The sequence below is a fragment of the Carassius auratus genome, unplaced genomic scaffold, assembly GCF_003368295.1.
Source record: "Carassius auratus strain Wakin unplaced genomic scaffold, ASM336829v1 scaf_tig00217029, whole genome shotgun sequence".
Classification (NCBI taxonomy): Eukaryota; Metazoa; Chordata; class Actinopteri; order Cypriniformes; family Cyprinidae; genus Carassius; species Carassius auratus.
This window is the reverse complement of record NW_020528861.1, coordinates 305299-319414: the sequence shown is the minus strand read 5'-3', so window position 1 is coordinate 319414 and position 14116 is coordinate 305299. Positions and strand designations below refer to the sequence as shown.

General features: G+C 34.5%; 1 protein-coding gene across 2 annotated transcripts; it reads right to left on the bottom strand.

Moving 5' to 3' along the window:
* Positions 1–606: 606 nt before the first annotated feature.
* On the bottom strand, positions 607–10442 carry LOC113099750 (polymeric immunoglobulin receptor-like). Of its 2 annotated transcripts, none has more exons than XM_026264695.1 (11): positions 10289–10442; positions 5964–6081; positions 5559–5873; positions 4069–4419; positions 3645–3962; positions 3248–3559; positions 2815–3156; positions 1440–1493; positions 1209–1301; positions 1036–1082; positions 607–944 (listed from the first exon to the last, which is right to left on the bottom strand). In XM_026264695.1, exons 2-11 carry the CDS (start codon positions 6007–6009, stop codon positions 732–734), a joined length of 2091 nt encoding a protein of 696 aa, XP_026120480.1. In that variant the 5' UTR covers positions 6010–6081; positions 10289–10442; the 3' UTR covers positions 607–731. The 2 variants fall into 2 exon arrangements, with proteins under 2 accessions (XP_026120480.1, XP_026120483.1); XM_026264698.1 differs by having other exon boundaries at positions 3660–3962.
* Positions 10443–14116: the final 3674 nt, after the last annotated feature.

The following is a 14116-nucleotide window of genomic DNA, read 5'->3' as shown; positions in this document are numbered from 1 at the left end:
AACTACTTAAGATTTTTTTTTTTTTTTTTTTTTTTTTTTAAACGTTTATTTCACCCAAATACTAATTTCTTTATTGCAATTAAACCTGGTACCTATGAATGTTGAGTAACTATTGGGTCTATATCATAATATAATAACTCATCAATAAAATAAAAAAAAGGAATAATGGTATAGTCTTTTCAGTCACTAGATTAACCACATTTTCAAGCACAGAGGGAAGACACAAGGATGACTCTGGGGGTAGATTTAAGATTGTGTATATTTAATAAAATAATATATTACAAAAGTTGAACTTGAACACTCCAAAAAAAACCTCATAGAAAGAACTTGATGAACAACATCTTAAGAGTGCAACTAATGGAAACACTAATCACTGTTATGGTGAAACACATTAGAATTAAACCTCTGTTAATTCTCAATAAAAACTTTTGTTCAGTCTGGTTAGTAATAAGTGAAGCTGGTAAAGCTGTTTGTGGAGTTGTTTTATCCTCCTCTGCTGAGATCTCCAGAGATTCAATGTCTTCTTTATTCTTCAGTTGATTTCATCTAAGGTTGGGGCTGAAGTCAGTTGTAATTCTTGTGTTTCTGCTCATCATTCCACGCTGCATGTGGGCCAGATCATCTTTCCACGGGTGCCAGATGTGGCCCGGATCTGGGCCGACACAGTGTTGCTATGTGGGTTAAATAATGTTAACTGAACTGACTGCTTCACTTCCACTTTAAGACCGGTATTAATTTGGCGAAATATTGTGACTAACAGATGCGTAATCACAGTGAGTCTCCTCTTTACTGAATCTGACTGTAGCTTCACTAAGAGACTCTTCATGCTTCTGGAAACTGACAGCAGCGTACAGGAGCCCATCAGAGGGGATTGTGGGTGAATGAACTGGGGAATAGAGAGGATTTGATTCAGGATCTGAATGGCTCCTGGCTTCTTCTTGAGTCTGTAAGAAGAAAAAATTCCAAAACATGAAGCACAGAGTATCAGCTTAGCCATTCACATATTGAGATGTAGATTATTATTCTGAAACTCACCGTTTCATGAGCCCCTGTCTGTCTTCTGTCTGTTGATGAAATTATTCCTGTGTGAAGAAGAAAAACATCTGAGATGATTTTAACTGTATTTCTGACCAGTAGAGGGAGACAAGCTCAGATTTACTAAATGTGCAGAGTGTGTGTGTGTGTGTGTGTGTGTGTGTGTGTCTCACCATGTTTGTTGTGTTTCAGTTTGAATAAGATTAACCCTATAACCAGAGCCAGCAGAAGCAAACCCACAGAAACCGCAACTATTATAAAAAAACCTGAAATCACACAAAGAGATTGTGACTGAGTAACAAGGTAAGACCATCACATTTAGCAACAGATATTCATAAACATACATCGGACGCTAATGTTTGAATAGTTAGCTCAAAATGACAAACTGAGCTTTTGGATCTCACCAGACTTTGCTTTTTGCTCGTCTTTTCCACTTTCGCTGTCAGACGAGATCATTTCTAAAAACACAATCACAGTATGAGGATCGTATGGAAGCTTATTTCCGTCATGGATGAAGAATATAAAAAAAAGAGGTGACTTTTTATCTCATAATTTTAAGATACTTTTCTTCTTGCAATTTTGAGTTATATCTCACAGTTAACATTTTTCCTCATCAGAACCAGTGGTGTGTACAGAACGTGTATAATTCACATCATCACCTCAATTAAAGGAAATAACAAATGATTAAAGGATGATATATACTATAGCCTAGACAGCACGTGCTCTCTTTATAATCATTAAAAAGCTATCACACTCTTCAGTTCATGGCAATCTCACAAAGTTCTGTTATAATTAATGAGTCTGTTCTTTGCTATAATGAGAGGATTTTTGAGCGTGCAAAACTCAGCACTCAACAATGCTGTTTAAGCTGTGAGAGGATTGATTAACTGAATGTGTTCAAAATCAACACATATGTCTGTGATTGCTCACATTGCTCAACACTGCAAAAACACCTCTGACACAGATGCACTGAAGACTGCCAGGAAAAGAGACAGAGCATTCAACGATATGCTATAATTTTGCTGGTTGTAGATTCCAGAAAATCTCTAAAAATGTTTAAATGCTAGTAACAATGCCACGGTGGTCCAGATTACCCTAAATAACCATAATACCTTACTCATATATATATATATATATATATATATATATATATATATATATATATATATATATATATATATATATATATATATATATATATATATATATATATATATATATATGAGTTCAAATTATCTTTCCGTATTTGTATTTTGTGATGTAAATAAGCTTTTTGTGCCCCCCCCCCCCACACAAAAAATGCAGTGACAACAGTGTGAAATCACAAAAGAAGCAGAGGCAAGTTTTACTCAAACATGAGCTTTTTGTTGCTTGCTGTTGTCTGTGGTTTTCAGCTGGTGTGAAACATCTGTTTACACACATCAGGCATGTTAGAAAAAAATAAAAAAGGATGTCAAAACCCGGAGACATGTTGTAATGTTCTGCCATGTTAAGTTTACAGACATTTTCTTTAACTTTAAAACAAACCATAAAGCAAAATTCAGGTAAAACTCCTGTTCAAAAATCAGAGAAGAGAAAAAAAGTGTATTCTTCAATCGCATTCTTTCTAATCAAACAGACCTGGACAAGCTCAGTGTCTTCAGGTTTACTAAGGTTACAGATGATTAGAGCTGAACTCAGCAGGACAGCTGCTCGGGGACCAAACATTCATGTGTTCACCTGAAAGAAGATCATTTTGAATTCTTGGTGAATTATCCCTTTGATGAAAGAGTGTTTTACCTCTGATCACGTGTAGCTGAACTTCAGTGAATATGAAGGACCCAGAGCTCTCCTCTGCACACCAGTATTTCCCAGCATCCTCTGCTCTCAGCTCAGTCATGGTCACAGTGAAGAGATTGAGTTCAGTGTCGTCCTTTACTGAAATCCTTGGGTTTTTAACATTACCTTTATCTGACTGAATGATCATTTGAGCATCTTTAGTGAAACACTTTCCTTTACACAGATACTTTACTACTTTACTCAAACACGTTCCACTGCGCAGACACTTTTCTTTAGTGTGTTTTTCATCATAAGGGCATTGGATCTGGACTGAATCTCCTTCACGTCCGATCACTGGAGGCACTGATAGTCAAAGAGAACAGAGATGTATTTATTCACTGTGAAATACATGCATCTATGACTGAACTGCATGGTTTGTGGTGTCTGTACATACTGGTTAAAGTCAGTTGATGTTTATTGGTGAGAGAAACAGAAGTCAGATGCTGGTGTCTGGTTTCTGCTCCACACCAGTAAACTCCAGCATCTCTCAGGCTCACATTACTGATGCTCGCTGTAAAAACTCCTGCTGTACTGTCAGAAAACTCAAAGCGCTGCTTCTCTGATGAACTGATGCTCTGACAGATCTTCTGCTCGTTCTCTTTACAGATGTGTTTGATGGACTGCTGTTTCTCAGGGGAATTACAGCTGAGTTTCACACTTTCACCAATAACAGCAGCTGATTCACTTGATTCAGGGAAATGATCACCTATACACAAAAACAATTAAAAAACTGAATTTTCAATCTTATTTTCTCACTTTAACTGATAGAAATTGTCCAGAAACAGACTCACACAGAAACTCTTTACCTTGACTGATCTTCAGTGTGATCTTAATGAAGACATGATCATTAACAATATTCACTCCACATCTGTACGTTCCTTCATCAGCTTCAGTTAAATCACTGATAAAAACCTTCAAAACTCCTGAACTCCTATCATCATACACGAGCACTTTATCATGACGGATCCACTGATTCTGTTTAACAGAGATCTCCTGTGATGAATGTATCTGGATGAATTTCTGGTTTTCTTTGAATTCTTCTGGAAATTTACACTTGATGAAGACTGATTTACTGATGTAGGCCTCAACCTGGACAGAAGATATCTGACCTGCAAGACAAGAATTATTACATTATTAATATATTTAGGAGAGATTTACATTTCTTATTTAGATCATTTATAAAGATTTTAAGATTAAAAATGAATCTAAACTCACTAGAAACGTTCAGCTCAATCTCTTTAATGAAGGTTATGTGAGTAACTGATGTTTCTGAAGGTGGTTTATCTCCTCCGTGTCTCTCCACTCCACATAAATAAACTCCATCATCATCTTCAGAAATGTCTCTGATGGTCACAGTAAAGTGATTTCTCTGATTGTCAGACAGGATGAACTTCTCTTCAGATGATTGTGATGATTGAGAGATCTTCAGCACAAACACAGGATCTCCATTCACTCTGTACAAGACTTTGGTGTGTGTTTCAAACTTGGGATCATATTCACAGCTGAAAGTGATTGTTTGACCTTTATATGCCGATTGTCTTACAGACGTCCCACAAGAAGAAGAGTCTGAAAATGATTTCAATATACCATTGCACTGAAATATTAAAATGTTATTAGTATTAATAATAAAGATGCACTACAGGGAAATTCAGTCTCTATATCTCCATCTCTGTGTGACAGATACAGTGTCATGTTTCTTGCAGAGTTATTTATGTTAAAGGTTTAGTTCACACAAAAATGAATGCTAGCCCATAAATTATCTTTGGTGTATGACTTTATTCTTTCAGACAAAACCAGTCGGAGTTATTAGAATTTTTATTTATTTATCTTTTAAGCTGTTTAGTGGCACTCAGCTGGTGTTGCCTTCCTTCAGTCCAAAAAAACGCCCATCCATAAATATAAAGTGTCTTAACACAGCTCCGGGGGGTGAACAAAGGCCTTCTGTAGTGAATCGATGCGTTTTTGTAAAAAATGTCCATATTCAAAACATAATAATCACATAAATGTGGCTTGCAACAGCAGTTTTACACAGAATCAGCTCAGGGCGGATGACGTATGAGCCGATGAGTTTCGTGGAAACCAATGTTTATCAACAGGATCAAAAGTCATATACACCTAGGATGACTTGAGGGTGAATAATTTATGGGCAAATTTTTGTTTTGGGTGAACTCACACGTGGGTTGTGCTTCTTTGTTTTGTCACCTGTGATCAAAACATGAGAGATCTGTCATTCTACATCAAAGCAGAAACATACTGACAGAAAAGGTTTGTTTTACAAGGAATATATCCAGAAGAAAATTTAATTTGAGCAACAAACTTTTGGTAAATGGTCTTCTTTCTGTGCACTCTCAAATAACACTGACAGAACACCATTAGGGGGAGTTGTGGCCTAGGGGATATAGAGTTTGACTCCTAATCCTAGGGTTGCAGGTTTGAGTCCTGGGCCGGCGACTGTGTGTGTGTGTGAGACCATACTTGGCTGTAAGTCACGTCACTTTCAATAACAGTGAGCGAAAACTGACATTTCAGTCAGCTCAAATTATAAATAATTTTTATACTGCTGTAATTTATTATAATGCAGTGAGGAATTGTAATCATTGAATGATGAATTTGCTGAATAATAGATTTTTGTCCTTGTAGTGCACCTTTAAACAATACTATGATAAAACAAATTACTGTAGTAAGTTATAAAGTATCATACGTACTTCTGTTCACCACTAAATCAACATCATGACTCCATTCCTGATTGTTTCCACATGAGTATTTCCCATCATCCTCTCTGCTGAGCTTCCTGATGAACACTGAGAAGAATCCTCTGTTTTCATCGTCATACAGAGCGAATCTCTCATTATAAACCCAGCGGTGCTGAATCTCAGTACTGATTCCTGTCCTACAGTCTCTGTTTCTGCAGAAATACTTTCCTTTAAACTGATCAGAAGACTCACTCTTGTTTGTCTTCATGCACTTGAACATCACACTCCCTCCAGAGCAGCCGATCACTTTAAAACACAGAACCTGACCTGACGAACACAAGATCAATTGCACTGGGTTATTATATAATCAACATGTGTTAAATAATATAACAACTATTTGAGCAGTAAAGAACTGACCTGAGATCAGACAGAGAGTGATGAAGATGATGATGAAGGCCCTCATTCCTGATTGACTTCAGTCTCACAGATATTGAGAGAGAAACCAGATCAGATCACAGTTCAGGGAGAGCAAGAGCTGATGAAATACAATGAATGTAATGTATGAATATATTATTATTAAAAGTAAACACACATTCTTCCTCCCACATTTCTGCTTCCTCTTTCTCTAAACAGCTCCACCCACAAACAGGGCATTAAAAGTGAAAATATGTGTGAAAGACTCTGCAAACATGCAGAGAAACATATAACGCAGCTAAAAAGTACAATTGTTCTTAAATGTTTAATTACTTTTGAACCACTCGTCCTATCTGAATGCTTTAAGGGGTGTTGTACAGCAGATATTATCTTCTTTTCAGAGATTTCTCAGTCGTCTTATTCTGATATTCAGGATGCTATAGTGTACGTTATTACGTCATCATATTTTGACAACATTGATTCATCAGAAGAAACCAATGCATTTAGGTTCTCTGAGCCAAACGGAGCCGTTTCTCAATAATAAGTATGCAAAGTTTGGACTTGAGCCCTTGGTAGTTTCTCCCAGATAGGTCTGGCTCATGGTCTGGCTCCACTCTCAAACAGGAAATGTGTCACCTCCACTCAGTGCTGCCAAGGCCATTGTTTTCCCTCGGATTGGGCTACTTTAAAATCTGTTGCCATGGGTTGTTTTTCATGTCCACGCCAACATGGTAAAATACTATAGTAATTTATAGTAAATACTGTAGTGTTTTTGAAACATACTATAGTAAAGTGTATTACTGTAGGCTAAATTACAGTATTTACAATTCTTTGTTAATAAATGCTACAGCAATACTGTAGGATTACCTATAGTAAACTCATGAACTGTAATAAATACTGTAGTACTTTAGTTTTTATTACAGTAAACTGTAGAATAAATTACTGTGTTTGGTAAAGTAATTTGTTTATATTACTGTAATTGTTATATTAGCCCATCAACTACAGAATTACAACATCAAAGTAATTCAAGTACTTTACTATAGTACAGTTCAAAAACATGAGTATTAATTAGTATTTTTTTTTTTCATGTGGGCATGTTGAAGCGAACCGAATAACATGATATTTAGCCCCCAGAACGCAATTTTTACCAGGGAACCCCCTTGAAATACTATTGGGCTGGATTTGGGATTTTTCATTTTTTTTTTTTTATTCAAAGAACAATAACACACAATATTTTTTATCAAGATATAACACAAAAAATTGTCAACATATAGGAATTGCCAGAGGAAGGTAAGTATAAAAGTTCAAAGACACAAGATATACATATAAATACATACTGTACATACAAAGTTCAAAAGCTTTCAAAGTTCTTACAGCTTTCTTATTAAAAAATTATCTTATACTGACGATATATATATGAATTGCTTGCTACGTGTATAGGCTAAAAGAGACTTGTCATTTGCCCTTACATATTGTGACTCTTTTGTTAGTTTTGATTCTTTCTATTGTCCTAACTTGTAAGTCGCTTTGGATAAAGCATCTGCTAAATGACTAAATGTAAATATATAGTAATATATAATAATAAAAGAAGCCAACAAAACCATAAAATTGGGTTTCTTATTAGATTTTAATTAGATTCTTATTAGATTACATTTGGCTCACTGTATAAGTAAATAAATCAAGTAAAAATACTGCTACTCTTGGTCAGAACAGTCAGTAAAGCCAAAGAGTAAATTTTCCAATAGGTGTTAAAAACGTCTTAAAGGTGCTGTATGTACTCCACTACCACTGCTTCAAACATTTTGAGTTTAAAAACTAGCATTCATATGTCATTAGTACTGTGAACTTATTTAATTTGAGTCCTCTGAGAAGGAATGTTTGCAAAATGCAAACACTTAATGTGTAGCAGTAAAGTAGCTAAATGCATTACTTTTACTCAAATAATCACAGTTCATTGTCAGCTATAGCACACGTGTATGTGTTGAAGTACTTAACACAGAGATCACCACTGTATCAACAGCTCCACATTTACTGTCTTTATATAAAGCAGCAAAGATCAGAGTTTGTGGCTCATCATTGACTGAAGAAACAGGCTCTACTCTCCAGCACAATGGTGAACAACAAAACTACATTAAACTAACAGATCTCTCTTGTGCAAACACACATTAATACAGTTGAGTTCAGTATTTACTCTCATTATCAGTGTATGACTTTGCATATCTTTTTTTTCTATGGATGTTCACAAATATTTCAGTAAAACTTACTTTTTTTTCATTTGGTAAATCTGACTATTACGTTTTACAGTATATCGCGTTTTTTCTTCTTCTTTGATTCAACACCAAACAACTGGCAATAATTTTTTCTACAGATTGTTGCCGTAAATTAATTACAGTTTATTACTGTTAAATTAAATTTCATGCTGTTTTTTCTTCATCTTAAATCTTTAACCCTTTAAACACCACAACAAAATCCTCAGTTTTAAGTGAACACGTATAATGTGTAGTACACACTACAGAGTGTTTTGAGTAACACTGAATTAGTGAAGTTAATGAGATAATTATGTGATTAATTGATGATTGAGCATTAGTGATGTCATATGATCTGTTGAATCTACCGATTTAGAAATGAGGTTTCCCACTTACAAATATTCACAATCGTTTGTCACTGGCTAACGGTGATTATGAACCAGGTATAACAGATTTTGATGACCTCCTTGTAGAAGAGGTTCAAAGGAAAGAAGTCAAACAACAAATGAAGAAAGACAAACGTCAAGAAAAACTGAAAAGAAGAACGGCTGATGGAGAAGCAGGAAATTGTTTTTAGGATAAGAAGGATAATTCAACTTATGTGGAAACAAGAGGACTCGAACAAAAATATAATAAAGATGCTGAAATAAACAACTGAATTGGTTAACTTCAATTTTACTTTCAATCTCTTGCAAATTATATCAAAGCTTTGAGATTGCAAACCACAGTAAAAAGTGAAAAACTTTATTTACTCAATAAAATTGTGGCAACAGATTACAAGCAATATTATTAATTAAATTTAACACATTAGAATTAATTAGAATTAATTAAATGAGATGCTTAAAAGCAATCATTCAAAATGAGTAAAATAACATGAAAAAAATAAGTAAAATGCATACAAAAATATTGGTTTTGTTGAAAAAAAAGAAAGAAAGAGAAGCACCCGCTGCAGCCTACATATAGAGACGAGGTTGCACATGTCACCCCGCCCCATATCTACTCTGATTGGTTAGATCATCTTTCATAGGCATACATGATAGGAACTGTGTGCGTAGTTGGTGTTACAAAACCAGAAACTCCATAAAAGATACCAGTTAGATATAAAATTTGTTATATAGGAACCTTAAAAGTCAGTAATAAGAAATGCATGATGTTAGAATTTGCTCAACAGTTAAACTGGTCACATTTGCCAGTTGAAACTTTTGCTAGCTGAATGATGATTGTGCAAGGAAGGGCATTTTGCAACTATGTTGCAGTATTGACTTTTTTTCTAAAAGCTGTATTGTAATATGTTTTGTCCTATCATAAAATAAATGATGCTATGCAGTTTAGATATAGTGATTTGCTTAGCCTATGCCTTTAATATGTTGTAACAGCTTAGAGATATATTAATTTTCTTTAATGAAAGAAAATAAAAGAGCAATTACTTAATATGAATATGTGGTTAGGAGAGATTGCTACAAGAGGAAATGCCATATTTCCTGTATCTATAGCAACATTTCTATGAGTGTGTTTGGCCCCTGGACTTCCCACCTCTGGTTATAGCAGAAACGACTAAAAGAAAAATAAAATCTGGTATTTTTTATTTATTTATTTATTTATTTTTTGTTAAGGTTGTAGTGATGCTGAGTAATTTGTTCATAGTACAATATAGACAATAAATAAGCAATACACTTACATAGTTATGCTCCATATAGATTCTGAAGCAACTCAAACGAATGTGTCCACAATTATAGGAAACGATGGATAAGATCAGATGAGAAATGAATTATTAGTTGGGTTTGACTAATTTCATGTATTTTTATTTATTTACATAAACTCATTTAGTATTTTAACAATCCCAAACACAACCACACTTGATTTACTTTCTGGTGAAAAGCTGCAAACATAAAGCTAAATTCAAACAGAAAGAATGAGATGAAGCAGTTTAGATAATATTATTTTTACACTATACAATCATGTTTATAGTCAGACAGATGAAAGTCAAAAAAGACTTTGGTTATAATAAGCAGAGTTATTGGTTCTAATATGCACTAGCGATAAAAGTTACAAAAAAGTTAGGGAATAATACACATGCTGTACCTGTCACGCAGCTCTCTGGTGCTTTCGTTAGTTTCACTTTTAATCATGTCCTCCCAAAAGCCCCTTTCTGACAGGACATTCCTCTTCCGACCTGCAGGGAGCACCCATATCCCACTGTCACACTGTATGAGTGCTCATAGAAAACACAGTTTAGAATATCATAACCCAGGACAATCAACTGCTCAAACACAACCTGGAGGATCCAAGATATAAACTGCAGATACTCAATGTGGGGCAGCTATCATTTAAGGCCATATATACATACATAATGTATAAGCTAACGCTGTCCACACTGGATGTGCACTGGGTTTCTTGAAGCTGTTTTCACTGGATGCATCCTTTTTGAGCTATTTTGGATGTTGACGATGTGTAATATATAGCTTTATTTAGTTTTCCCTGAAACTGGGTTGTAATTTTTAATTAAAATGCATAAAACTAGGATTTGAAACTGAGTCTAATTCTAGGACTGTTAAATGTCTAATCACAAAACTCTTTTAACAGTTTTTAGGAACCATACATGTACGCATAGCTGCATCTATTTTACTAAATGGTGAAACTGTTCATTGAATGTTATTTATCGGTCCACTGAACGTTTGTTGCTGTTGTTGTTTTGTCTAAGTTTGGACCATGGAGGAGATTTCAGGATCAAACCAGGGCTGAGAAAGTGTAAGTCCTCACACACAGAGACACACCTGCATATTGAATCATAGATGTTCTTCTGATCTCTCTTCTCGTGTTCAGACGCCTGTGCTCTCTCACTGGATCTCAAAATGGTTTTCTTCAAAGTATATTTGCTGGTAAATGTGTACGTTTCATTTATAAAGATATTCGTTATATTTTAATGTATAACATTTGGATGTGTGACTGAATGTATGTGTGTTGGACAGTAGTCAGTAGTGCTGATAATGAAATGGAATCACTATGAATGATTAATTAACTTTAAACCTCTGTTCCTGATGGCTATTTGATTTGAATCTTTCTTCATGCTGTGTGTGTTCATTAAGCTACAACAGCTGCTCTGAGAGTGTAATGTGAATCTGTGCCACTTGGCAGTGTGATTTTAATACTACACATGTAAACAAAATCACCTTCACCGTAAACTATTGTGCTGTAAAATTGTCTACTGGCAGCTGCATTGCAAACAAAAATTGTGTCATTAAATAATAGGAATGCACTGTTAATTTACAGCTCTCAAACGCTAACTTACAATTCTTCTTTTTTTCAGATGGCTTCCTGTTTGCACTTTTGTAAACATTAATTGATTTGTTTTTTTTTGTTTTTTATATTTGAAGTTCTATTCCTTATTTAAAGTTAAATAATAAACCATTCCAACTGACAGGGTAGTTTAACTATATTTTCCCTAGTTTTATTTTTATTTTTTTAAGTCTAGAAAGGCCTGTTCACTCCAGGAATGATTACTGTAAAGATATCTATATTAGCGTCCACACCAGCAGATCGTATCTACTCTAAACACACTCGTCTGCTTCTTTAAATTACATCTGAAGCTTGTTACAGTAGGATTTATTATGATTCACTGTCAATGTTTCTATTATTCATCAGCTGAAAAAAACAAATCGCTCTGAAAGTGTTTCTGATGATATCGTTTATCTGTGTCTTTATCGTCATAGCTGTGATGTGGACTCTGTTATTATTTAATATTGAGAATGATATTGAGAACTGACAGTTCCCTGAGTAGGGAACGAGACACTGGATGTGAGACTCACAGAAGAAGAGAGGAGCATTGTGATGTGGATTCAGAACAGCTTTGGAGCAGATGCTGTGAATTACACCTTCATCCTCTTCCTCACGAATCTGTGGACGATCACATCAGATGAAGTCTTGATCTCCAGCGTCTGATCGTCCTGATATCAGTCGTTCAACAACAGAGACAGACGAAACACAGATCAGGTCACAGAGCTGCTAGAGAAGACAACAGAGGTTTAGAGATACACATTTATTCATAGCGAATTTCATACACAAGGGTATTCAAAACTGCTTTACATATAAATTATTAAAATGAAAAAAAGTATTTAAAATAAATAACATTTTAAAATGTAAAGTAAATTAAAAAGAGCGAAATGTATCCATTACAGGTCCATGTGTGAATCACACTTCTGTTGTTGTTCATCTTTAGACCATTATGAACACATGCTTATCTAAAATACAAGCTTTATTTTTCTGATTATTATCCTAGTTCTTTAACCTATAAGTCATAATCCGAAGAGTAATGTTTATTCATAGACTATTACTCTTGTTAATTCTTTCATTATAATACTGTAAATATATATTTTTTTTCAAATGGCAGGAGATAATCAGTTAAAATAAAATAAGTTAGATAAAAACACATATTGTTTGTATGTATCTCTACATTTGTATTAATTTGCCAATATGGGATTTCCAAACAAATGTTTCTGTTTCTCTTTCTTCGCTGCTTAAAATATTCAAATTAAACATCTAAATGCCTTGATGACTTCGATGTCTGAATATTAACTCGCAAAACACTCATTCACCACTTTACAAAACTTTATTTAATAATAAAGTGTGTGTATAGCACAACTGTTCACCATCGATGTCTGATTTTATCTGTACAGTTTTGAGGAAGATGTCGAGACATTTAGGGAAAAAGTGCGATAGTTTTATTAAAAGTGATTGTGTTCAGATTAAACCTTCTTCTCAGATTTTTTCATTTGAGAATGACAGCATTATGACTAATGTATTTCTTCTTTAAAGAGTAATTTCTTCATGTAAATAAGTTGTTTTCTGTGTTTGCTGGACATTAGGAATAAAACATTTGGGATACTCAGAGCTCGTGTTGTTCTTTGGGCTGTTTGTTTCAAAACTCTCTCAAACTTTTTTTTACTTGCTCATGTCTTTCTTTCTCTTGCTCTTTTTACTTGTACTTTTCTTCTGGTTCTGTTGCAGTTCACTGAACAAAAAAAGTGGATAATTACTTGTTGATTGACTGTTAGTGATGATCAGCTGCTGTTAACTGACTTTAGATGAAATCAACTGAAAAGAAGCTCCACAAACAGCATCAGCAGCTTCAGACATCACTAGCCAGACCTGAATTCTGTCAGACGATTACAGAAGATTGTGTAGAGAATTACAGAGGTTTAGATGATGAGGTTATGATTGCTTTATTTTAGTTGGATTCTTGACCCTTGATAACTTATGTTACTTTTTTCCTCACTCCTGTAACTGTGTTTATAAAACACAATCATTGTCCATCAGCAAAAATAATACATACTGTAATCTCAAAAGAGCATAATATCAAACATTACCTTTCATTCATCATCACTTCACAGAGAACAGAATAATTACGTTGTAGGGATTTTCTATTTCATACATATTTACATGGTGGAATTTCTTTGTCTTTTAACATTAGTGATCTTAGAGCACAAAAGCAGTCATCCGTACATATGATAATTGCTGTTTCTGTGGCTTTGATTCTTTTGATTGTGTTAGTGCTCATTATTTAAACTAAAATGCTGCAGCAGACGTGATCAGACAGAAACTACAATCAATGATTTTGAAAATAACATTCATCAAAACATTGGACTTTTCCAGTACACCTCACAATAATGAAGTACTTCTCATAAAAACTTGGAGGGTGGGAGAAATGTGTGATTTGTCAAGTGTAATGTTTTTTCTTTTAAAGTTGTGTAAGTGCCAGGTGTGTTTTTTGTAAGCAGGTGTTGTTATTTCAGCTGATGATTGATAAAAACATTAACAGTTTTTTTGGTTTTCATCTAAAAAGCTCAAGTTTTGGCAAATTTAAAAACCCTTCCACATTAAAAGTGGAATCAGCCTCAGGCTGAAGGAAATGTA

Coding starts and splice junctions, on each gene's coding strand:
- LOC113099750 (XM_026264695.1), bottom strand. CDS start 6,009: ATGAGGGCCTTCATCATCATCTTCATCACTCTCTGTCTGATCTCAG. Junction 3,560..3,644: donor TCAAGGTAAAGAGTTTCTGT/GTGAGTCTGTTT, acceptor TTTTGTGTATAG/GTGATCATTTCCCTGAATCA. Junction 1,083..1,208: donor ACTGAAACACAACAAACATG/GTGAGACACACA, acceptor TTCTTCACACAG/GAATAATTTCATCAACAGAC.